At 51.6% G+C, this 24,346-nt stretch overlaps 1 protein-coding gene across 1 annotated transcript in view; it reads right to left on the bottom strand.

Moving 5' to 3' along the window:
• The window catches only part of WWC1 (WW and C2 domain containing 1), a 153,105-nt gene that overhangs the window by 25,950 nt on the left and 102,809 nt on the right, over positions 1–24,346 (bottom strand). Inside the window, exons 6-15 of the mRNA XM_033853548.2 lie at positions 21,679–21,808; positions 20,154–20,300; positions 18,866–18,939; positions 15,007–15,249; positions 9,130–9,219; positions 7,784–8,319; positions 3,956–4,064; positions 3,476–3,556; positions 2,718–2,804; positions 1,314–1,506 (exon numbers count right to left, since the gene is read on the bottom strand). Of these exons, the coding sequence (XP_033709439.1) occupies positions 1,314–1,506; positions 2,718–2,804; positions 3,476–3,556; positions 3,956–4,064; positions 7,784–8,319; positions 9,130–9,219; positions 15,007–15,249; positions 18,866–18,939; positions 20,154–20,300; positions 21,679–21,808 (1,690 nt within the window). The remainder of the gene's footprint in view (positions 1–1,313; positions 1,507–2,717; positions 2,805–3,475; positions 3,557–3,955; positions 4,065–7,783; positions 8,320–9,129; positions 9,220–15,006; positions 15,250–18,865; positions 18,940–20,153; positions 20,301–21,678; positions 21,809–24,346) is intronic.

The following is a 24,346-nucleotide window of genomic DNA, read 5'->3' as shown; positions in this document are numbered from 1 at the left end:
AAGCCCTATCCTTTTATATATATACACACGTGTGTGTGTGTCTGTATCTATCTATCTATCTAGGTAGATATATATATATATACACACATGTATGTGTGTCTGTATCTATCTATCTATCTAGGTGTATATGTATATATATATATATATATATATATATATATATACACACACACACACACATATATATATATGCGCTTTTTTTTTGGCTGCACTGTGCAGCTTGTGGGTTTTCTCAGTTCCCCAACCAGGGATTGAACCCAGGCCACGCAGTGAAAGTCTGGAATCCTAACCACTGGCCACCAGGGAACTCCCTGGAGCCTGGATCTGGAAAAGCTCTCCGCTCCATCCTTCAGCAGCACCCACCCTGCCTGCCAAACCCTGCAGTCACCATCCCACCTGGGGGCTCCAGGGAGCGCTGTGCTGGCACACAGAAAACATCCAGGGTCTGACATGGGTGGACCTGCCTGGGTTCTAACTCTGTTCCTGCCACTTCCTGACTGTGTGACCTTGGGAAAATTCTTTGTGCCTCGGTTTCCTCACTGGTGTAACAGTTACCTATTTTACAAGATGGTAGTGAGGATCAACAGAGATAATACACGTAAGGAGCTTAGCTCAGAGCCCAGCATATAAATTGCATCCAGTTGACACAAGCTATTGCATCACTGTGAGCAGTAACAACAACATACACGGCAATGACGCTGTTATGAACCCTAGCCAAGCAGGAAAGGGATGGGAACTGATTTCCCGTGAGACCTAGCGTATGCAGACACTTTGCTTTACATCCTTGCTCCGGGGACCAGCAGTACTGGCATCACTGGGGAGCTTGACAGAAATGCAGAATCTTGCTGCCTGCCCACCCAGACTTGCTGAATCAGAATCTGCATTTTAACCAGAGCCGCAGGTAACCTGCGTGCACATGAAAGTTCGAGAGGCACTGCTTTAGTGCTTCATTTAACCCTCAGAGAACCACCTGTGAGGTAGCCAGTGTGAGCTGGTTTTACAGATAAGGAAGCAGACAGAATTAAAGAGTCTTAGGCCACACAGTGGGGAAGGCTGGTGACTCAGCCTCAGGCACAAGGGATGTGGCGCTGCAATTCCACGGCAGAAAAAGGAGCTCCCCGCTCCCCCTTCCCCTGCTCTCAATAAGTCTGGGAACAACGCCGTTCATCTGTGGAAGAGCCCCTGCCTAGAACCCAGGAAAGGCTGGGCTGATAGCACAAGCTGTGTTTCTCCAAGCCTTCTTCCTGAAGTGCAAGATGGACCAATTCCCAGAAGGACAGAAGGCTGCACAGATAGACAGACACAGTCCTCACCAGGCACGCCTCCAGATGGCTCCTGTCGGTGGCGCAGACATCGACTCTTAAGGTCTTCTGGTGAAGGGCTGGGTAGGACATGGACACCCAGAACACCTCGTTGAACACCAGGGTGTCCGAGGCGTCCAGAGGCCGGGTCCGGAACAGGCAGGTGGTACTCTCGGAGCAGGGAAGGATAGCCACGCGAATGTTCCTAGAGGGACAGAACACAGGAGAGCCTGGGTCAGGTCAGCCCGGCTCTGGGGCTCAGGTGTTAGGCTAAACGGCTGCTGCAAATCCCCATGGAAACAACAGCGGACAAGAGTTTGTAATTTCTCCAGTAGTTATGCAGTTATTCATGAGGGATGCATAGGGGCCCCAAGGACAATGTGCTGCTTTTCCTTCTACTGAATCCCCCAATCATGAGACCCTCAAAGCTTGTGGAGCCTGAGGCCAACGGTGTGCAAACTGTTGTGAACAGAAGGATCTGAGCGGCTGCTTGTTAACACTGAGGAATACTCACACAACTGCTGGTAGGAGGGCAAAATGCCACAACTCGGGCGGCAGGGAAGATGACCATCCTAACAAAAGTACATATGCATTCACCCTTTGACCCAGACAGCTGGCTTCTAGGCACAGATACTGCTGCACAAGTACCAGTGAGTTACACAGAAGGTTATTCATCCCGGCCCTGTTTGTAACAGCGAAGACTGCACACAAGTCCAGCGTCCAGTCAATCTTGTCTTCCTTCTGTTTTGCCTGTTTTCCGGCCCGCTTTCCTCCTTCCCACGTGTCACACCCCAGACGCTGGCTGGGTGCAGGCCACAGAAATATAAGCTCCTGCTGCTGCCCTCAAGGCCTATGGTCTAGCAAAGGAGGAACATGTAGGCAGACGGGCTCAATGAATCATAAACCCGGTCTGCACAGGACCGAGCTGGGAGGCAGACAGCGCAGGTCTTTGCTGTATCATCAACTGTAAGGTAACACCCATCACTACCTGCCAAGAGAAGCACAGTGATGGGAGCCGGCTCTTCAGAAAGGCGGGCCCGGCTCCTTCTGCGTGGAATACTGGAGCTTAGAGCAGATGAAAGAGGCCGTGACTTGCCTCTTCATCAGGCTTCAAGTTTACAAGGGCGGAGGTTTGCTCGCCACCCCCTCCCTAGTGCTGGCACCTGGTGGGGGCTCAGGACACGTATGCGGAAGGTCTGAAGCTGTCTGGGGCGCTCCTCTTTAGAGAGAGCGTGTTTGCTGCCCTGCCTGCATCCACGTTCACGGCACTGACACCGTGCATCACGGTCGTGGGCACTAAATACCCACAGAGGTTTACGGGGCCTGTTGTTGGAGCAGAACAGAGCAGGAGAGCGTCCCCCGGGATGGGCGCAGAGCGGGAGAGGATAACATACAGCCCGTCAGCTACACACTCACACTTTCCGGTCTTGCTGCGGCGACAGAGCAGAGAGGTTGGTCAGCTGGATGATCAATATTGCAAACTGCTTATTCTTCTCATCGTACCTGAAATGAAAAGGGGGCACACGGAGCACCTGTTAGCAACGCATTTCTCTCTCTCTCCCTTAATAATCACAGACGCGGCTGCTGGCTGCTCTGGGGACTGCGGTGAGCTGGGAAGCACAGGCCCAGTGTTTGCTGCCATGCAGGGATGCAGGTCCAGAGCTGTCGGTCTGAATTTTTAAAGAGAAGCCAGAGGTTGTAGAAAACGTCCTGACATTTAAACACCGGCAGTTAATTCCTAGTTTAAAAAATATTGGGGCCAACCTGCATCAAGAGAAAACAATAGAGCTGGGCTGCAGCCCCCAGGGGTTGACTTCGGTCCAGGTGAGATGATAAGACCAAAGCCGTGGCAACAACGACCAAACAGACCAAAAGGCAGGAGGTCTCGGTCCCTGCCTGGCTCTGCCACCGGCCAGCTCAATGAATCCGGGCAAGTTACGAAGTCTTCAAACCTTGTTTTCTCTCTTTTGTGAAATGGGGAACTGGGAGGCATGGAAAGAGACCCCCCCCCCCCACTCCACCCCCTTTAGTTAGGAGCCCACAGCTGCCAGCAGGTCCCGCTGGTTCTGCCTGCCTCGCTGGGCAGCTGTGAGGGTAAATGCTGCAGACGCTGCAGGCCAGGAGGAGACCCCGCACAGACCACGCCCCTCTGCCCCGCCCTCCCTGCCACTTACTTCAGGGCGATCTGAACCCGGGTTGCACCCACTACTTCTGACTCGTCACTGTCAAAAGCAGCGGCTTCTGAGGCTCCCAGTCTGGAAAGCAACACAGGAAAGAAAGAGAGTCAGGCTTCCCTGTAGTGACCAGGGGCCAAAGTCATTTTCCAGAGACAGGGTTCTCTCTGGGAGGGAGAAGCTGGGTCCTCAAGGAGGAAGGTTTGGGTCTGCTCAGCCTCCCTGTGGACCCTGCCTGCCCACAACTACTCCGGATCCCTCTCTTGAAGCAGCAGCTGCGCTTTCTCTAATACTTGCTCCTCTAGCCATACACCCGTAATGGCAATTGAGGAACTAGCAGTCTCCCAAACGTGAAGTCTCTCCAGCCCCGGGAGGAGAAGCAGTCTGCTTCTTCAGCACCACCCTCCTGGGGGTCCCTCCCACACACCTGAGGAGGCCCGGGCCTTGCATACTCAGAGTTCCCAAGACTCAGGGACCCACCTCTGCACGGAAGCCTCATACACACCACTGTCCCCGGCCACGGATTCATCCGACACCGCAGCTGAGACACAGGCCACTTTCAGGTCGCACCCCTGAGCCTTATTCGCAGCTGGGAGAAGAGAGGAAAAAAGGAAGGATGGCAAGGCGGGGTTTAGACATCAGGATACTGTCGTCACAATACATCTTTTGATCCCCTCACTGTCCCAACATGGTCCCGCCAAAATCCAGCCACCTCTGAACCTGACAGCAAGGTCCTGCCTTTTTTTGCGGTGAAGGAAAGGGTAGCATGTGATTCTGTGTTTAACGTCTCAGACTCCAGAGCCAGAACACCTGGGTTCAAATCGCAGTTCTGCCACACACTGCTTCATGACAGTGGGACACTGATTTACTCCCTCTCAGCCCTGCATTCCTCATCTGTAAAATGGGGATAATAATACCTGCCTTGCAGGGCTGTTGGGAAGACTGGATGTGATGATAAAGGGAAGTCCTTAGTACAGAGACTGGTGCAGGGGAAGTGCTCTAGAAAAGTCAGTACCATCATCCTTAGCTACTACGACTATCACTCCCATCACTACAGCGATGTCTTCTAGATCGATCCCTACACACCTGGGGCAAAATAACAGCCCCCGGACCCCCTTGGGAGGGGCAAGAGGAGGAGGAAGGGAAGGACGTAAGTACTGGCTGTCCTACTCGCCTATCCCATTCCATTCCTAACTCAGCCCATCTCCCCTGCCCTTGACAGAGGCCCTCAGAAGTCTCTACCCGGGGCTCAGGCCCAAGCATTCAGCACACACTGCACATTCCTTCCTTCCCCAAGTAATGGGCGCTGACGGTGTGCCAGGTCCACTGCTAAGTTCAGAGCTACTAAGGTGAATAGGACAGCTCCTGACCTCCGCGCAGCAGGGGAAGGACAGATTCAGGGGCTTCAACCTCACGGCCAGCACTTCCCTGTGTGCCAGGCACATGGGCGGGGGGTGGGCAGACTGGAGAAGGGGCTGGGGATGGGGATGGTGACAGTGAGCCTGGGAGAAGCCAAGGGGCCATGTGGGCGTGGCTTTCCCAGCCTGTGTCCCACGTCTGCTGCTGCAGCCCTGGAGATCTCCTGCCTTCGGACCCACCCCTCTCCACCCTCCACTAAACCACTTAAGGAGATTAATTTGTCTGCTGACTGAACAGTGGCACTAATCGCATAACCTGCTTAGTGTCTGGGCTCAGCCCGGCATCATCTGGCAGCGGGGAACGCTTCTGGAGGTGGCATGAAGAAACGCCGACCTGAGACGCGAGCGGGCTCTGGCCCCCAAGCTGCACGAACGTCGTGGCGGGAGGCAGGGGGATGGGGGTCGCTCCCTGCACTCGGTTGGGGTCCCAGCATCCCCGATCCAGCTTATCGCAGCCTTTAGACAGGGAGCGCCGGGAACGCTTCTTGAACCTTGTTAGGGGTACCACCTGCACACCCCTCCTCTCCAGGGAACAATTTTCTGCAGCTTGCCACCGGCTGAGGAAGCCTGTTTTTATTTTTGTTTGAGGGCACTCAGCAAGACTCCCTTCCCGGTGAGGGAGCCCCAGGGATCTCTCAGCTCCTCTTCTAAGGAAGCGGCTGGCATGCACCCAGCAGAGCCTTTAATTAACTGGGAAACCTCATCGTTTCCCCCTTGCTCCCACTGGCCCTTGCACACGAAGGAACTGATAGCTCCGGGTGCAGCGGCAGCCCTCCCACACATTCCTGGAGGTGACGGCTGAAGTGGGTTGAGCTTCTAGCTGGCCTCACGGGAGCCAGGACCAGGAGCCCTTTGCCGACAGAGCTGGCACGTGGCTCATTGTGGGTTCTGGGCAGGTGGTCCTAGAGCCAGTCCTGACTCTACCGCTTCACAGCAGTGACAATGACCTTGGACAAGTCACTTAACCTTGCTGAGTCTCATTCCTTTCAGTCTGTAAGAGGAAGATAATAATAGCCCCCACCTCATAGTGGTGTTGTGAGGCTTATGTGAGTAAGTACGCCTACTAACGGTGCCTGTTATCTTGCACACCTGAACTTGATAAATCACCCTGCTCAGTCCTGACCTTCATACCATAGGCATGATGGCATCAGCAAGCACCAGGAGTGTCTTAGGAATGAATACACAGAGCTGCCTCATGTCCTAAGGGGAGCACGATGATAAAGAGATTGGGCTCTGGGGTCAGAAACACCCAGATTCCAATCCCTGCTTCCCCACCTGCTGGGGAAGCACCTCTCTGAACCTCTGTTTCCTCATCTGTGAAATGGGTATAATGGAAGTAACCTATTTCATCATATAAAGCACATTGCTCACCACATAATGCACCCCAATGAATTTTAACTATTATAATTTATTATGTGGTTGTTGCTAAAGATAAAGATTTTTCTTGTAATAAATCTTAGCTGTCATCATCAGCTTCCGACCTGAATCTCAGTCCACACCATAATGCTCTTTTCTGACTATCACTCCCATCAGAATGGGAGTCATATCATTCCCTGGCTTCAAACAGTCACACGGATCCTTGCTGCAATGAGGGTAAAACGTAAACTCCTTACCTTACACAACCCGTACTCTGCCCAATTCTCTGCCTTGTTGGTGATCTCCTCCCTCTGGCCCCTCTTGCAGCCCCTTGCTCCAGCCTCAGAGACTTTGCTCTTGCTTCTCCCAAGGCTGGCTCCCTCTCACTGCTCAAGGCTCCGTTCAAGTGTCGCCTTCCTTCACCACCCAATCTGAACTGGCAGCCCTAACCCAACCTGAAAGGCTCCATCACATGCCCTGTTCTATTTATTTATTTTTTTTGCGGTACGCGGGCCTCTCACTGTTGTGGCCTCTCCCGTTGCGGAGCACAGGCTCCAGACGCGCAGGCTCAGTGGCCATGGCTCACGGGCCCAGCCGCTCCGCGGCATGTGGGATCTTCCCGGACTGGGGCACGAACCCACGTCCCCTCCATCAGCAGGTGGACTCTCAACCACTGTGCCACCAGGGAAGCCCTGCCCTGTTTTATTTTCTTCCTAGCGCTTTTATTGGTCTGCTTGTCCAGTTATTGTCTGTGCCTTCATTTGCATGTAGGCTTCACGGGAACCAGGACCTTGTCTGTCCTCCACGCTGTATCCTTGTGACTAACCCACATGGCATATCAGTTGAATGAAAGAATGAATGAATCCATGTACACCCATTAGCACAGGACCTGACATTTAGTTTCAGGAGGTACTTAATATCTGTTGCATGAATGAACCCACCATGGAAAACCCTTCGCTCAAGACCTAGACCATAGTAAACACATAATAAATACCTACTGAATGAATAAATAAATCAATATACCATGTAAAGATCTGGCACATAGAAAGCAGTCAGTAAATGTTGCCCATAGGGGCTTCCCTGGTGGCGCAGTGGTTAAGAATCCGCCTGCCAATGCAGTGGACGCGGGTTTGAGCCCTGGTCGGGGAATATCCCACATGCCGCGGAGCAACTAAGCCCGTGTGCCACAACTACTGGGCCTGCGCTCTAGAGCCCGCGAGCCACAACTACTGAGGCCGCATGCCACAACTACTGAAGCCCACACACCTAGAGCCTGTGCTCCGCCACAAGAGAAGCCACTACAATGAGAAGCCCGGGCACCACAACAAAGAGTAGCCCGCGCTCACCGCAATTAGAGAAAGCCCACGCGCAGCAACGTAGACTCAACGCAGCCAAAAATAAAATTAATTAATTAAAAAAAATCCAAAACCACGTTGCCCATAATTATCACTGGGGTCTGGAACTCGGACCCGAGCACAATTCCCACCCTCCTCCCTCCTGGAGGCTCCCGCCCTCCGGATGTGGTGCCCTGTACCTTGGCCCAGAGGCTTGCCCTCTGTTCCGGGTTCCTCCAGCCGGTACCTCTCCCGGGTGCTGTTGCCAAGGCTCAGTTCGCAAAGAGTGGCACTCAGCTCGGGGTCTTCAAACTCCAGGTTGCTCAGGAAGGCGTCTCCAGCCAGGAGGGGGTCAGCGATGAGAGGGGAGCAGGGCGGGGATGGGGAGGAGAGCGAGGAACGGGGGGACAGGGAGCTCATGGACTTTGGAGTGCCGGACAAGGAGCGCAGGGCCTGCAGGCGGCCGCCCCCCTCTGCCTTCTGGGTCTTGGCCACCTCGTCCTCGTGGATGGTGGTGATGCAGCCCGAGGGCCGGAAGCCCGTGGCCCCCTCCAGGAGCAGGAATTCCACCTTGCTCTGTAGTTCCGAGTCCAGCTGTTCGAAGGGGTCATAGTAGAGGTCGGTGAAGCTGGCTGAGGTGGAGGAGTCCAGGCTAGAGGCGGCCAGGGAGCCCCGGCTGGACGTGAGGGATCCGGGGCTGCTGCCCGAGGACAGGCTCTGCATGCTGCCAGAGAGGCTGGGGCAGGGGAGGGAAGGCGAGGACACAGAGTGGGTGGGCTGCCCCGAACTTCCCCCGAAAAGCACCACGTGCACTGAGAATGCAACACCTCATCAGACCCTCTTGACAGTCTCCAGGGTGGACCACGCATCCCCATTTCACTAAAGAGGATATCCCGAGAAGGCCACATAATTACGAGCTGGGAGAGCTGGGATTCGAACCCAAGCCAGCTGCCTTAAAAGTCCACTTTCTCCTCAATATCTCTGTTTCTCAAACCTCCACCAGCGGCATTCCATTTGCATATTTCTCCATATCTGAATGCAACCCCCAATAATGCTGCTTAGTATTTTCCTTCAACTCAACTCACTCTTTACACGTTAATATCGTTTTCTGAAAAAGGAAACGTTATATCCTAAGTGTAATCTGAAAAGCATTGTCAACTGTTAAAAATATTTGATGAGAACAGAATGTTGTGATAAAATTCCAGCCACGTTGCCTACCGAGGCCCCAGCCTGAGGCCTACCCTCTCTGCGTTGTGCAAGTGGGCTGGAGAGACGTGAACAAGACACACTAGCACCCAACTGGGGCCTTCTGTTGTGTTGTCAGAGGACCAAGGAGGCTGTGGTCTGGGGAGGTGAAGGGCCCTGCCCCCAGCCACACCAGGCCCAGAGCGAGTCCCCCAGATCATCCGGCTGCCTGCTCTGCTTCTAAACGGGCACGCTCAGGCCATGGAGGACACGTGAAGGGCAGAAGCTGGGCTGGGCTGCCTCGGGACGCCTGCATATGGCCGTGCCCAGGGGAGCGCTCACCCCACTGCCTACTACTCACCTTTTCAGCTGGCAGTGCAGAGCTGCTACCTGCCGGGTGGCTTCCTCAAGCTCTCTCACCAGCTGGTTCCTCTTACTGTTTAACTTCAACCTGAAGGGAGAGAAGGCATGAGTGGGGAGCTCGGAGGGAACCCGCCTCCATCTGCCCATAAGAGGAATCACAGGCATGGGCTCACGGAGATGTACGCACAGACCCACAGACGCACACACAAGAACTTCCTGGAGGCATTATATTATGATGTTTGGAGAGGTATGGCCTCTACGTATAATCCTATAGTAACTGCTATATGCATCACCTGCTATATACCAGGGGCTGACTGGGAAACTTATAACATTGCCTTAAATCATTTGCACAATAACCCTGCATAGTAAGAATTTTTTTTTTTTTGCGGTACGCGGGCCTCTCACTGTCGTGGCCTCTCTCATTGCAGAGCACAGGCTCCGGACGTGCAGGCCCAGCGGCCACGGCTCACTGGCCCAGCTGCTCCGTGGCATGTGGGACCTTTCCGGACCGGAGCATGAACCCGTGTCCCCTGCATCGGCAGGCGGACTCTCAACCACTGCGCCACCAGGGAAGCCCAAGAATTTTTTTTTTTAACCATTAACCACTTTATATACGAGAAAACTGAGGCTCTTAGAGCTAAATCGTTTACTTAAAGCTAGAGAGTTACTGGCAGAATTAGGAATCCACCTCACCATCCCTCCCTACGCTGTGTACAGACATGCAGAGAGAGAAGACCAAGTGAAGACACAGTAGATGACCATGTGTAGATGGCTATCCACAGGCCAAGGAGAGAGATCTCAGGAGAAACAACCCTGCCAACACCTTGTCCTTGGACTTGTGGCTTCCAGGAATGTGAGGAAATAAATTACCATTGTTTAAGTCATCCAGTTTGTGGAACTTTGGTTTGGCAGCCCTAACAAATGAATGCACCATCTTAGGGTAAAATACAGAAGGAAAACAAAGGAGGGTCCAGGACTGAGCGCTGAGTCTGTCATCCCAAGGCTGAATGGATGGGCAACAGTCAGCCAAGGAGCTGAAAAGAGTGGTTCCAGAGAGCCTGGGGAGGACCCAGGTGAGCGTGACAGAGTCAGAACCCGGGAGCTAAGGCCTGCACCCAGGCATGCCCACACCAGAGCCCAATTCAGTAGCTCCCTTCCTGAAGGCAAAACCCTTGAGTTTAGAAGGGATGGCTGGATATAGGCTCTGCTCAGCCCCCAGTTTCTCCTGAAATTCCCCACGGGGGCAGCTTGGGTGGGCTCCAGAGAGGGTGCTGCTCCTTGGATCTGACAGGGAAGGAGCTCCATCACCCACTCATGACTTGGGCTGCTCTCCTGCATCCACTAGATTAGTGGCTCTCTGTCTGTGGCCCACAGAGCTCCCCCCGCAGAAGGGGAGGTGTGCTTATTAAATGCACATCCCTGGATTCTACTTAGATCTACTGAATCAGAAAGGCTAGGGGCAGCGCTCAGGAATCTGCATCTTTTTTTTTGGCCACGCAGTGCAGCTTCCAGGATCTGAGTTCCCCAACCAGGGATTGAACCCGGGCCCCGGCAGTGAAAGTGCCAGGTCCTAACCACTGGACCGCCAGGGAATTCCCTGGAATCTGCATCTTTATTCCCCATTCCAGGTGACTTTTAGGCACAGTAAGGTTTCCGAGCTGCTGCACTGGCTGGGGACTGTAAGGCAGGAACTGCGCCTCACTCTCTCAGCCCCTAGCGTGGCGCCCACCACATGGATGTGCTTGGAAAGTTACTGCTGAATGGAAGACTTTTCCCCAGTTGATGGGAGGGAAAGCTCATTTGCTCTGCTGAGAGACCTGGATGTTAAATCTCCCCTGGACAGATATGTCCCACCGTTGGCATCTTATCCCCTTATGCCATCCTGCTGCAGGAGGAATGACTGACTCATTGTTCCCAGAGCACAGCCAACCCAGCCTGGGGCCTGGGAGGAAGAGTTCATTTCCATGGAAAAACCTAACCACGCCATCCCTCCACTGACACGCCCAAGGCCTCCAACACAGGCCCTGCCGTGAAGACCAGAGTTTGCTTGAGACACAACTGCAAAGTGATAAGGGAGGGGCAGGACCAGTCACTGGGGAACTGGCCTTGTGAAATTTCAGAAAAGACCACGGGAGCCGCGGCCTCGGCATGTTTGTTGGCCAGCTCTGTCCCCAGCCCTGTTTTTCCAGAGTCCTGCCCGGGACTAGGGGGGCTGGCAGATGGAGCCCATAATGAACAAAATCCCGGTTTTCAGCGCAATGGACACGACTATGGAACAAAATCCCAGTTTTCAGCGCAATGGACACGACTATGGAATCTGACCCTTCATGAGAGCAAGACCTTGAAAGGGTGTGAGATCTGGGGTCAAGGCGCAGCCTAGGCCACCATTTCCACCTTTGTTTTCCTCTCCCCTGGGAGGAGACCACAGAGGTGTGCTCTGGCAGTAAGTGCGGGTCCCCAGTAGAGCCCCAACAGGAGGCTGAGGGGACCGGGAGCCAGATGGCCTTGACCTCCCGAGCACACGGGTGTAGCTACCAGCAACCACACACAGATGCCGAGGCGGCCTCCTACAGGTATTGGGCTTCGCTGGCCATACGGTGTCTGCATGTGATGCCTGGCACGTGCCGGGAGGCCAAGAACACATCAAGCGCGGAAGCAGGCAGAGGACCCAGGAGGTGGGGCTGGAACCCCCACAAGCTGCGGCTCAGCGCCTGGGGTACTGGTTAAAAATGCAAGAGCCTGGGCTCCATCTCAGGCCTGAGGAATTGGTCCCTGGGCTGGGGGCAGGGAGTCCGCACTCTAACAGGCACTGCAGCTCTCAGGAGTGCTGGGGAGGGCCCCTGGGGAGGGAGGAGGAAGCAGCGTGCAGGACGGGGAGTCCTGGGGGGACGTCTGTGCTGCTGATTGATTCGACACTGGGGTTTGGTAGGCCCTGTGGTGTGCTCTTCCTGGATGCGTCCCTTCCTGGCCTTCTCAAAGGCACCTTGAACAGAGAGGCTGTTGTGTGAGGTGACGAGTCTAATACTCCCATGCTGAGAGACAGAGAGAGAGAAGAGAGAGAGGAGCACGAGAAGCAAAAAGAGAAAGAAACCTAGAGAGAGAACAAGAGAGTCAGAGGGATGAACACAGACAAACAGGGGGCCAGAGGCAGACAGCTGAACACGGACGAAGACGGCTGGGTGGGCTTTCTCCTCTCTTTCGTGCAGGAGGCTCACAGCCGTCAGCCCTGTCCCTGTCCTTCCCAAGGCTCTCGCCTCTTCCTGCCCACGTGCCCCCGGCTTCTCTCTGCATGTCCCCCAGGGGACCTTGCCCTCGGGGACCTCGAGACACCTGCTCAGCAGCTGCCACGGCGTGGAGGTTCTGGCTTCTCTGGACGGGCCGTGCGAACTCACTGTTCCAGGGGAGCAATCAGACCTTTGAAAGACGGGGCTGAAGGCAATAATAAAAGACCTTCTAAGTGGGCAGGAGACTAAGGCAAGCATGAGCTCCAGAGCCAGCAAGCCTGGGCTGTGATCCCAGCTCTGCCATTTGGTGATGTTGGGTGAGCCTCAGTTTCCACAACCATGAAATGGAGATTAACCTCAGGGTTGCTGGGAGGTTTAAATGAGATGATATAGCTTACAGAGTCTGGTACTTAATGGTACATTTTGCATGTAGTATAGGGGTCTCTAAGAGAATATCCAATCCTAGTTTCGAGAAACCAAAATTATGATAGCAGAGAAGAGCCTCAATTCACAATCTGGTCCAACCACCTGCCTTCAGAATATATAAGTATTCAATGTAATTATCCTGTTTTTTTTTTTTTTTTTTTTCCTATTAGGCCATTGAAGTCCATATTGGTCAATGACTTGCACAAGGTAGGTGGTGGGAAGGGTCTCTCTATTGACCCAACAAGGAGTAAGGTTGCCAGGGATCTGTTCTCTTCAGCTGCTGGCTGTGAGCATCATGAAAAGCTAAGGGCTTTCCAGTGATGGCTGTAGGGTCAGGGGCCCAGAGGACTGGTAGACAGATCAGGAGATGCATACAGAGGCCTGTAAGGGTCTGCCCGGGCTGGCGAACCATTTATGCATTCAACTAACACTAAAGGCACAAAGATGTCTAGACACAGGCCTTGTCCCCAAGGTGCACAGACAGCCTTGGGGAAAGCAGGACAAAGTGTTGGCACTAAGAGAGAATTCTAGAAGGTGCTTCCTAGGGTTACAAAGCACCAAATACTGAAGCCCTCTCCTCCTCCCTCTCCCACCTGCCTGGTGGGAGGCCAGTGCTTATCTTCCCAGGGGAAGATAAAGGAGGGGAAAATGACATATCCCTGGTAGGAGTTCTGACAAGGGGCTTGGTGGGGAGAGATTCCCCACCATTGACCAGTCAACGGACTGTGTGATGTGGTTACAAGAGGCCAGTAAGAGGCTGGTCCACGTGCCCCGTCTGGCACCCCACCATGTGCAAACAGAGCTTACTCAGTTACTAGGGTGGGATTGCAAGCAGCGCTCCTTAGCACTCGGGAGGCTCCCTGAAGGCATCTTAGGACCCATGATGGGGTGATGCAAGGAGCACAGCCAGGCACCTAGGACGCCTGGCCTGCTGCCACTGGGCCCAGACAAGTTTATCTGCTTTATAAACTGGGCTTCTGCCTCTGATTTCACTGGAAAGAGGAATTCCCTTGCTCATCCCTCTCCCCCACCTCCCCCTCCCCCAACAAAGTTTGAAAATCACCATCTTCAACTCCAGCTCCTTAAGGGCAGGGGCCTTGTTCAATAAAGTCTGCTGCCAAAAAACAAGTGAAAATAACTGCATAGATTTTAAGGGTATCAGGGCAGGGATCGTGACTTGTTCATTTCTGAATCCTCCAAATTGCCTTGCACACAAAATATGTGCAACAAGACGTTTCTTACACGAATGAATGAATAAACAACGGGCTGATGGACTGAATGAATGAATGAATGAATGAGAAACTGGGGATTGTAGGACCCACTGTGAACACGGAGTTGTGCTCTGTGCAATGTGGGTGTGGAGGCTGGTGAGACACTGAAGGAAGTAAAGTCTGTTATAAGGCTTCAACCGGAGAATGGAAACCAGTGGCTTTCGGGTTAAATCAAGCCCACAGATGAAGCTGATTTAGCCCTCATGGTATTTAAAGAAATTTTTGGATTAGTTGCCAATATTTTAAAAAAAAAAATCCAAACAACTCTTTTCTTGAAATAGGGGGGCCTCTGGCAGCCTGGGGCCTGCACCTCCACTGGCTGCAGACGGCGCCTGCTTTAGACAAGTGGGGTCTGTACCTTCCAGTCTCACATGGCCCACGGCCAGGTGGGCCTCTGGCATTTACATCACCTGCTTGACTCCTATAAACATCTCAGCTCGCGACCCCCATCTCAACCAGTGTATTTCAAACTGCAAATTGCAATTTGTTAGCATGTGGCGAAATCAATTTAGTGGGTCATGACCAGCATGAAAAGAAATGCAACATAAAAGAAAATATCACAGGGCTGTCACACAGAGAAAGAGTATGCACTGCTTTGTGAAACTGTTGTCTATGAGATAATACTACAATGTGAATCACTGTCACAAAGTTGCAGAACGACTGCTCTAAATTACATAGAGTTTATCTTAGGAGATAATTTTTGAAAACCTGCAGGTAAGCAGATTTTTTGGTAATGCGATTCCCTGTGTAAAGTTCTGGGGTAGCTGGATACTGAGTCACTTACCCAGATTCGCTACTTCAGAAAGCGGTGATATCTTTAAACTGAGTGTCCTCGGGCTGGAGCCCAGGAACCCCAGGTTTTCCCCGTCACCTCTCCCCACCCCGCTGGGGGCCGGAGGACGGACTGGCAGCGAGGGTAGGGCCCCGGCCCCCCGGCCCCCAGCCCAGCCCCACCTCTCGGTCAGCGCCTTGCTCTGGGTGTCCCGGGCCGCCTGCAGGTCCTTCTCCAGCCGCTTCCGGGCCATCTCCAGCTGCTCCACCTCCCCCTGGGTCCACTTCCGGGGGCTGATGAAGCGCATCTCCTTCAGCAGCTCCTCCTTCTCGTTGATGAGGATCAGCCGGTCCCTCTCGGAGTCGAGCACTCCCGGCCAGGCCTCGCTGTCGAGCTTGGCCAGCTGGATCTTCAGGTTGGCGATCCTGCGGGCCAAGAGGGTGAGCGTGACTGGTGCGCCCAGGGCAATGCGGGAGCAGCGTGACAGACTGTGTTTCCAAGGTTACATGGTCCAAGGAGGCCATGCTGTTCTCAGAGCATCCTCTTTGACAGTGACTGACTTCCTTTGAATCAGTGTGTGGTCTCACGGAACAGATTTTTATCTAACAAACGTATGCGGTGCCTACCATGTGCCAACCGTGAGTAGGCTCTGCAGGGATAGGGTAGAGGCAGTGTCCTTGCCCGCAGGGACATGAAGCCTGATCAAGTAGAGGTGGATTCGTCACCAGGCAATAGCCTCCTACCACTAGCTAGGTGACCTTGGGCAAGTCTCTTCGTCTCTCTGAAGGGAATAACAAAACTTCCTTCCTTGTAGGGTAACGGCTGAAGGTTTTATGACATAATTCGTAAAATGTCCGAGGACAACATTTCATGCTAAACAAGCACACAGTGAATGTTTCTGCTGCCACTTGCCTAGTCCCTGGTTTCACTGCTTCTTAGGTGTGTAATGTTGGGCACACTCCCTGAGCCTTGTATATAAGAAAACAGTTACTCCTCCTTCAGAATTGGTGTGAAAATGAGCACTTCTGTGATCAGTGCGTCTGGCACATAAGTGCTGAACCAGTGGCAGTCATGGGCCCACTACGACCACAGCAAATACTGCCATTGCTAACCTCGTGTTCTCAATCTAGAAAGTGGCGGCAATACCCTGCGAACAGCTGAGGATTTGAGGTCAGAGGCTTTGGGCTGGAGTCTTGGCTCTGACCTTCTTAAGGAATCATTTAGGTAACACAAGCTTCTAGCACAGTGCCTGGTACACTGCAGGCCCTTAGTAAGTGTTACAGGAAGGAGTTGGGAGCCCTTCACTGCTTTGAGACACAGTATCCTCATCTGTAAGATGGGAATAGTGATGGTACCTGCAAGGTGGGTTATGAGGACCAAGTGAAAACATATCATTAAGAGCTCTTTATATAATGCCAAGTGCTACATAGACATTAGGTATGATTATTGTTGAATCAAATTAAGATTCACACTATTGCTAAGAGTATTGCTTCAAATATTTAAAAGCAATCATGTGATCCTTTAGGATTTAGTCTTTGCAAAGTGCTTTTAGCTATCACTGTCCTAGCCTCACCCCATCCCTAAAGGGTGGATAGGAACTGGTGGTAACCCTGTTGGACAGACGGCCAGAGAGGATATGGCTCACCTAAGACTGCAGGTCATAAACGTGGTCAATATCTGCTGAGGTCCCAGACCTCTGGACCCTCAGTTAAATCTTTTTTTAAATTAAATAAATAAATAAATAAATAAATAATTTGCTGCGTTGGGTCTTTGTTGCTGTGGGCAGGCTCTCTCTAGTTGCGGGCAGCGGGGGCTACTCTTCGGTGCGGTGCGCAGGCTTCTCATTGCGGTGGATTCTCTTGTTGCGGAGCACAGGCTCTAGGCACGCGGGCTCAGTAGTTGTGGCGCGCGGGCTCTAGAGCACAGGCTCAGTAATTGTGACGCACGGGCTTAGCTGTGCTGCGGCATGTGGGATCCTCCTGGACCAGGGATCGAACCCGTGTCCCCTGCATTGGCAGGCGGACTCCCAACCACTGCACCACCAGGGACGTCACAGTTCAATCTTATCTGCAAACAATGTGACCAAACTCAAAACACTGTTCGGGACAAGATCTCCATGCTGTGTAGTGAAAATTCCATACAGAGAAACACATCTACATGTGCTCATTCCCCAGCCAAGTGTCTCAGCAGGGATTCTCAGAGTTAATTAATTTAAATTCCATATTCACATATACAGCAATCCATCAAAACTGGCTTTGGGATAACTCTGTAGCTGCTGTTATCCATCCAGCTGCTTCAAGGATACAGTGGTATGGCCAGGTCTGGCAGGGGCTCTACTACACATGGGACATTGAAGGGGTAATTGATGCTTTCTTGGATGTACTTTCCGGTGGCGTTTTCCTTATGCCAGTGATCCCTAAACTTTTAGCCATACATCCTTAGGAGAATCTGATGAAATGTGCTAGACCCTCTGCCAAGAAACACACATGTGACAAAACTTGGCATACGATGATCAGACCTTGCGTTATATAGCCACTTGCCCTCCCTGCTTCAAGACCTGCAGCCTCTGCTTTCCCATTCAGCAGGCTGCTCTATTCTTTACACTTGACACATTTTTGACCGGAGATGTATTCCGGCCACAGGCATTAGTTTCTGCAAAAATCCCACGGTCAATCATGTGCTCAACTACCTTTGGGTGAAGGGGGAGGCACAAAGCTAGATAAAGGATGAGCCAGGAAGCTCTGTGATGAGAAGTTTAATGGCTCAACCCCAAAGGGAAGATTTCAGTCCTTTCCTTTCTCCATAACAGATCATCTAAGATAGGCATTCCAGCAAACTGGAACAGATCCGGGGTTCAGAGTGGTCTCCTTCAGAGGGGACAAGAAGTGCTTGTCCAAACGTAGAAATCGTGCTGTTTTGCTGGACCTCTAGGGGGAGCTGAAATAGTGCACAGGATGTGTTTCTTCCCACCTGAACTGTATCCAATTTCTCCTTCTTTTGTTAACAATATTCCAAATTTCCTTTGGGAAATCAGTCCTCCCGTACTTTCAAGTCACTTGGTTCCCACAAAGCTGACCTCAGTCCCCTTCCCAGAGTCGTGCATGTGACCCATGCTTGGACCTTCACAGAATTCTTATTCCTCCCACCCTGCAATAATGATTGGTTCTCCCAGAAAATCCAGTGAGTTTCAAACCCAAAGTTTGTTAAAACAGTTGTGAAAGGTAGGTCCTCCGGGGTTTCTAACCTGGTAGTATGTAAGCCTAGAACTGCTGGGGGTCATCTTTCTGCTTTGACAGGAAAGTCTGTCAACACAAAGGCAAGCAGGGCTAAGAAAAGGAGAGTGTTTGAGTCTATGTGACATCATTTGAATCCCTGGATCCAGCTGTGCCTGAAGCTGGTTACTGCAGCACTTTGGAGTTCAATAACCAAAAAATTTCCTTTTTTGCATCTTCTATCGAATAGTTTCTATCAGATTCCTGTCCACATGGCGTGGACCGTTACAGATGCTCTAAAAATGTCAGCTTTGATTACTATTTTAATTTTATTTGCGGCAGTGGAACCCAGCTGCTTAGGATTCTGTGAAGCCACAGAACATCTGAAGTCCCTGGTGTCTACACAGTTTAAAAACACAGCTTGTTCCCAGTTGGGCAGGAGACACTGAAGTGGGTAGTATCCGTAGTCTTTTTCGCCTGTTGCTAAAACCCCAGCTGTGCTCCTTCACACCAAACTACTTGTACGATTGTTGGTAAACCTTGATTTTAGAGGTTGATTTTCAGGCGGGCAAGTGGAAAGATTATGAGGCTTTGAGGTTTAAAGTATGGTTCAAAGCATAGTTCCATTCTTCATCTAGCTAAGTGTCCCTGGTTGAGTCATTTCCTGAGTTTCAGAGAGGATTAAGGTATGAAGATGATAATACCTTCACAATCTTTGTGAGGATTAAACATGATGAGATGTGTAAAAAGCAGGCACAGAGCAGACACTCTACAATGGTAGTTATCATTGTTGGGGCCATCCTACCCCCAGACCCCAGCCTCTAGTTACCTTCTCTTAGCCTCTTCATATCGAAGGCGCAATCTCACCTTCTCCGCCAACTGATTGTTGCTGCTGGTGCCGAACTGGAGGAAAGAACGAGTCGGGAATTATATGGCTATTGTGGCCAGTGCTGAGCTGGGTTTCAGGAGCTCATGAGAGACTTGACAGCTTGTGTGGGAAGTAGCTAAAAATAGTCCCCAATTACTGAGCTGGCTGTGTGAATTGCAGGGAAGCTAGTTAGGGGAAAAACACTTTCTTTCCTTAAGGCATGGGGAGAGCCCCAAACTCAGACATTTAACACTTCTAGAAGAGAAGCCGAGGGCCCAGAATATCGTCTTGCAGCCCCAAATGGCTTGGAGCCCATTCAAGCACCAGAAGCATGGCGGACAGCTGGTCAGGAGGAAACACGGACAGCAAATACACAAGACAGCCGTTCTGGGCGTGCTGCGGAGGGGGCCCACCAGACACTCAGGGAGCCTGCAGTCAGGAGCGCAACACTGAGTGAGTGAGAGGAAGGTCCCAGAACTTGGAAGAAGGCACACAGTTCCTTCACAAATACTTCGGCCCACGGGTGGCTTGTAGCTGGACACATGGGTGGTGTGGGGAAGGAGAGCGCGGCCCCGTTTGCCACGCCACGCTCTGTCGGGAGTGGCAAGAAGCTACAAGGCTCACCCCATCAGACGTGAACACAGCTTCCCCTCACAAGTGGGAACACGACTATAGAGACCAGACAGAATAGCATTTAGCCATGGAGGCTGGTTCATTCAATGTCACCTGCTCTAGGAAAACAAAAGCTCTTCAGAGTTATGGATTGCCGTGGGTCAGTCCTGTTCTAAGTGTTTCAGGAGCGACGTCTGGGACAGCACTTGCACTATTCATTACTCTGACCGGGCTGAGCTTTTGAACTGGGAGGCAAGCAGCTGTCTGAAAGCTGTATGCATTGTTTTGGGATGAACAGGAGGGAAATATCCTGTTTCCCAGCTGGTGAAAGAACAACAGAATGGCGCTGCAAATTAGCACGAAGGAAACCAGAGAAAGACGCCTGGTCCTTCAGACATACTTTCTGTGCAGCATCTAGTGATGCATTCACGTGGCCAGGGAGTCAGTGCTGGCTTTTTCTCCACATCATCATCTCATGTCATCCGGGGGCCAGGAGGTCTGCAAGAGAACGGAGCTCCAGAAGGCTGAGTTAGCAGCCAGGCCCATAGACATTCACCAGCCAGCTCCTCAGGTGAGTCACAAGAAGGGTACTCTGTCCCTTGGGGGCCCGCAGCAGCAGCACACGCCGTCTACTCACACTTCCTGAGATGTCCGTCTGGGAGCTCACATCCAGGTACTGTTTCGGCAGCGGGAAACCTGAACTCTCCAGAGAGCTGCTGCTGGACCACAGGTCAGAGTGAGACCCTCTGTCGGTGTGGAAGCCGTCCTTCAGCATGGCGAGGCTCTGGAACGGAGGGCAGGGTTGGCGACGCACCCTCCTGGGAGGGAGCTCTGGGCCTGTCACTCTCTATGAATCTACTAGGAACCCATGCTCCCCCTAGACATCCCACACGTAGCCTGTAAAGAGCTACTAGTGAGGAGGTGCCAAGCACTGGGCCAGGCCCTTTACGTGGGGTCACCCAGTGTGGACACTGGCCCTGGAGACACACGGACTGAGCTGGAACCCCTGCTCTGCTACTTCCTAGCTGTGTGGTCTGAGCTTGTTGATGAAGCTCTCTGTGCCTCAGTTTCCTCTCCTGCAAAATGGGAATAATCACGGGTCCTATCTCACAGGGCTATCATATCGATGAAACGAGATGACCAGTGTAAAGCACTAGTTCAGTCAATACTCAATAACTGTCAGCTCTACCATGATCTGATTTAATCCTAATCACGGTCCTGCGAGGAGTAACCTCTGATTATCCCCCATTTTATCCACGAGGGAGTTGTTACAGGGAGAAGCTGGCACTGACAGAACCAGGATTTGGTTTTGGTCTCTCCGACTTGGTACTCTTAACTGCTAAACACGATCGGAACATGCCTCACTGTCTGCTAATGTCTTGTCACTGGGCTGCAGTCCTGGGCAGGAGCTATGAAATTATTCTGTTTCTCACAGAGTGCAAAGCTTCCTTCACCAACTCATTTACAGTGTCTCTGAGCTTGACTGCTCATGTGCCGATGGGAATGAAAACAGAATATCTCAGAGGTCAAGGAGGCAGTTCCTTTGAGGGTAGGTGGGACGTACAGGGGTTAAGAGGATGGGCTTCTGAGTCAGTTGTCCATGGCTTTGAATCTTGGCTCTACCACTTACTCTCTGATCTGCGCGGTCTTTGGCTGTATGATGGAGATAACCTAGCACTGATGTCAGGGATAAGTGAGGCACAGTGCTTGCAAAGTGCTTGGCACTACTGCCTGAGAGATATTAAATCGTATCTGTCATCCTTTGTCACTTCCCAGCACAGAGTTGGAACATGAAATGAAATGCTTATAAAGATGCTACATTTTGATGTCCAGGTAATGTTGAAACCATCTCCCTCCATTTGGTTCTGTGCAAAATAAGCCAGATGGCTAAAGCCGGTGGCAAGGAGGTGGCCTTTAGACTAGACCAGAGAGCTCCTGTTCCAGCCCTGCCATTGGCACTGGCTGTGTGACCTCAGGCAAGTCACTTCATGCTTCTGAACCTCCACTTCCTCCTCTATAAAAATGAGACTAAAAGCCCAAGAGAACTAGTGAGGAGAACTCACAGATCTTGCAGCATGTGGAAATAGCCCACATGAGTCCTGGCGTAGGAAGGTGCTCAGGAGAAACTGGGATGGGGCCCACATCGCTGGGAACTCGCGTACCTTAATGAGATCTTGCTTTTCCTTTTCTCCACAGGTGATGGCCTTTTTGATGGCTTTTGTTTCTCTCAGGACAGCCTGCGCTTCGTCCAGTTTGTAGCTGCCCTGAGCATCAGACATTTTCTTATCGATTCTAGGAGACAGTCAACAGGAAAGGTCAGACAGAGAGAGATAGGCCGAGGGATGGGGTTTCCCCAGAAGAAAAGCATAGACCATAGTGCTTCAGTCCTGGAAGAAGTCTCCTCTCTTCCCTGCATACCCTTCTTCCCCAGGTCCTGCCTATTGGATAAGGCACAGAAGGTCCCTGTCAAACTGCAAATGTCCCATAGTGTGGGGCTGCAGAAGCAACACCATTCTTGAAGTCAACTCTTACAGGAAGCCTTCCCTGATTACATCCTTGAGTCCTCCAAGGCTGGGCTAGGTGTTCTCATAACACGTTGTGCATAGCTGTGACACTGCACTCAGTATGTTGTGCTATAATTAATCATTTATGTGGTAATGTCCTAGACTTGATCCGACAGGCTTGAATATGTTTGTGTAGTTTTAGTATCTGGCATGGAACAGTCCTTTTCTTCCCCCTTAACGTTATTTTGTTTTATTTTACTTTATTTATTGAATGAAAGATTCTTTAAATTCTATAGTACCTGACAATTTTCAAAAGTTTCACCCACACGATTTCCTATAATCCCATAATAACCCTTTTATCTCCCTACCTCTATACTGCCCCTTCCCCCTCCCCTCTCCCCACTGGTAACCACTAGTTTGTTCTCTATACCTGTGAGTCTGCTTCTTTTTGTTTTATTCACTAGTTTGTTGTATTTTTTAGATTCCACATATAAGTGATATCATACAGTATTTGTCTTTCTCTGTCTGACTTATTTCACTTAGGATAATGCCGTCCAAGTCCATCCATGTTGCTGCAAATGGCAAGATTCCATTCTTTTTCATGGCCGAGTAGTATTCCATTGTATACAGTATATATACCACGTTCTTTATCCATTCATCTGTTGACAGACACTTAGGTTGCTTCCACACCTCAACAATTGTAAGTAATGCTGCTATGAACGTTGGGGTACATGTATCTTTTTGAATTAGTGTTTTTTGGATATATACCCAGGAGTGGAATTACTGAGTCATGTGGTAGTTCTGTTTTTAGTTTTCTGAGAAACCTCCATACTGTTTTCCACAGCGGCGGCACCAATTTACATTCCTACCAACAGTGTAGGAGGGGTTCCCTTTTCTCCACATCCTCACCAACATTTGTCATTTGTGTTCTTTTTGATGATAGCCATTCTGACAGGTGTGAAGTAATAGCTCATTGTGGTCTTTGATTTGCATTTCCCGATGATCTGCAACGTTGAACATCTTTTCATGTCCTTTAATCTGGCTCTCTCAACCTCAGGATTCTTGGGGCTTGTTGTCGGGCTGTCCTGCGCATTGTAGGCTGTTTGGTAGCACCCCCGGTGTCTGCCCACTAGATGCTAGCAGCATCCTGACCTTGAGTTGTGACAACCAAAAATGTCTCCATCCTTTACCTCACGTCTCTTGGGGGAGAGGAGCAAAGTCATCCCTGGTGAGAACCACAGGGATGACTTTGCTCCTCTCGTTAATGGCCACAGGGAAGGAAAGGTTAGAAGGATGCAGAACTCCCAGCCCTACCACTTAGTAGTGTGACCTTGGGCATGGCCCTCACGCACATGGAGCCTCAGTTTCCTCCTCTGAGAAAACCTGGATAATGTCATCTTGCCCGGCCCACGTTCACAGAGCTGTGAGGAAATGTCAAATGGGATAAGGATGGAACATCAGGTGGGGAACTAGGGAGCACCAGGCAAATGTGAGGAGTTAGAATACTTCCATCCTTGGGAGCTTCCTAGCTGATCCAGGCCCTACACACAGGTTCGTTCTGATGGGGGACGATGGGAGTAAAAAAGCCAAGGGTAACGGTGTCGTTTTTCTGAAGGTCAGACAAATCAGAGGTGGTGGGGAGCCCAGCCCTCTGGGGAAGGAGGGCTGTGCTGTGGAAAAGGTTCTGAAGGGCAGAGAGAAAATTTAACTGCTTCACACTTTCATCAAAGGCTAGGGCCGAGGTTTCAGTTCCCGGGGAAGAAAAGGAAGTTTTACAGGCTACGGGAACACCACAAACCCATTATTTCAGGATGAGAAACCACTCGTAGGCATTCCTTTCTGGTTTCCTGCTAGAGGCCAAAGTGTCCTGGGCTAAAAATAACCTGACTGGGGAATCACAGGTTGCCATCCTGACCTCATTGTCGGGGCCTGTGAGCAGGGGAGTGGGTTGGTAGGGGGTGGGGGGAAGATGCGGTCTCAGCTCGGCCCTCCCCCTTCCGTTATTTCAGCCTCCTCCGTGTGGGGAAGACAAAGCCCCAGTTATGTCTTCCCACTAAAAATAGCCTGTCTGTTCCTTTCGAGGACTTGGGCCTGGGCGAGCCCGCCCGGTCGGCTAAGACTGGTCTCAGATCTAGTTTGAAAAATTAGTCTACAGGGAGCTTTTTCCCAGCAGAGCCGAGTGTCTGGGACCGGAGGTGGCCCTGCCCCAAATGGGAAAGGGGTGCGGGGGAGACGCGGTTTGCTTGAACAGGGCTGGGGGCTCTGGGGAAGGGTCTGTGCCCGGCTGTCCTCTGCCAACGGGGGGAGGGTGGCTTTGAATCCTCAG

The sequence above is a fragment of the Tursiops truncatus genome, chromosome 3 (assembly GCF_011762595.2).
Source record: "Tursiops truncatus isolate mTurTru1 chromosome 3, mTurTru1.mat.Y, whole genome shotgun sequence".
NCBI lineage: Eukaryota > Metazoa > Chordata > Mammalia > Artiodactyla > Delphinidae > Tursiops > Tursiops truncatus.
This window is presented reverse-complemented; position numbering and strand designations above follow the sequence as displayed.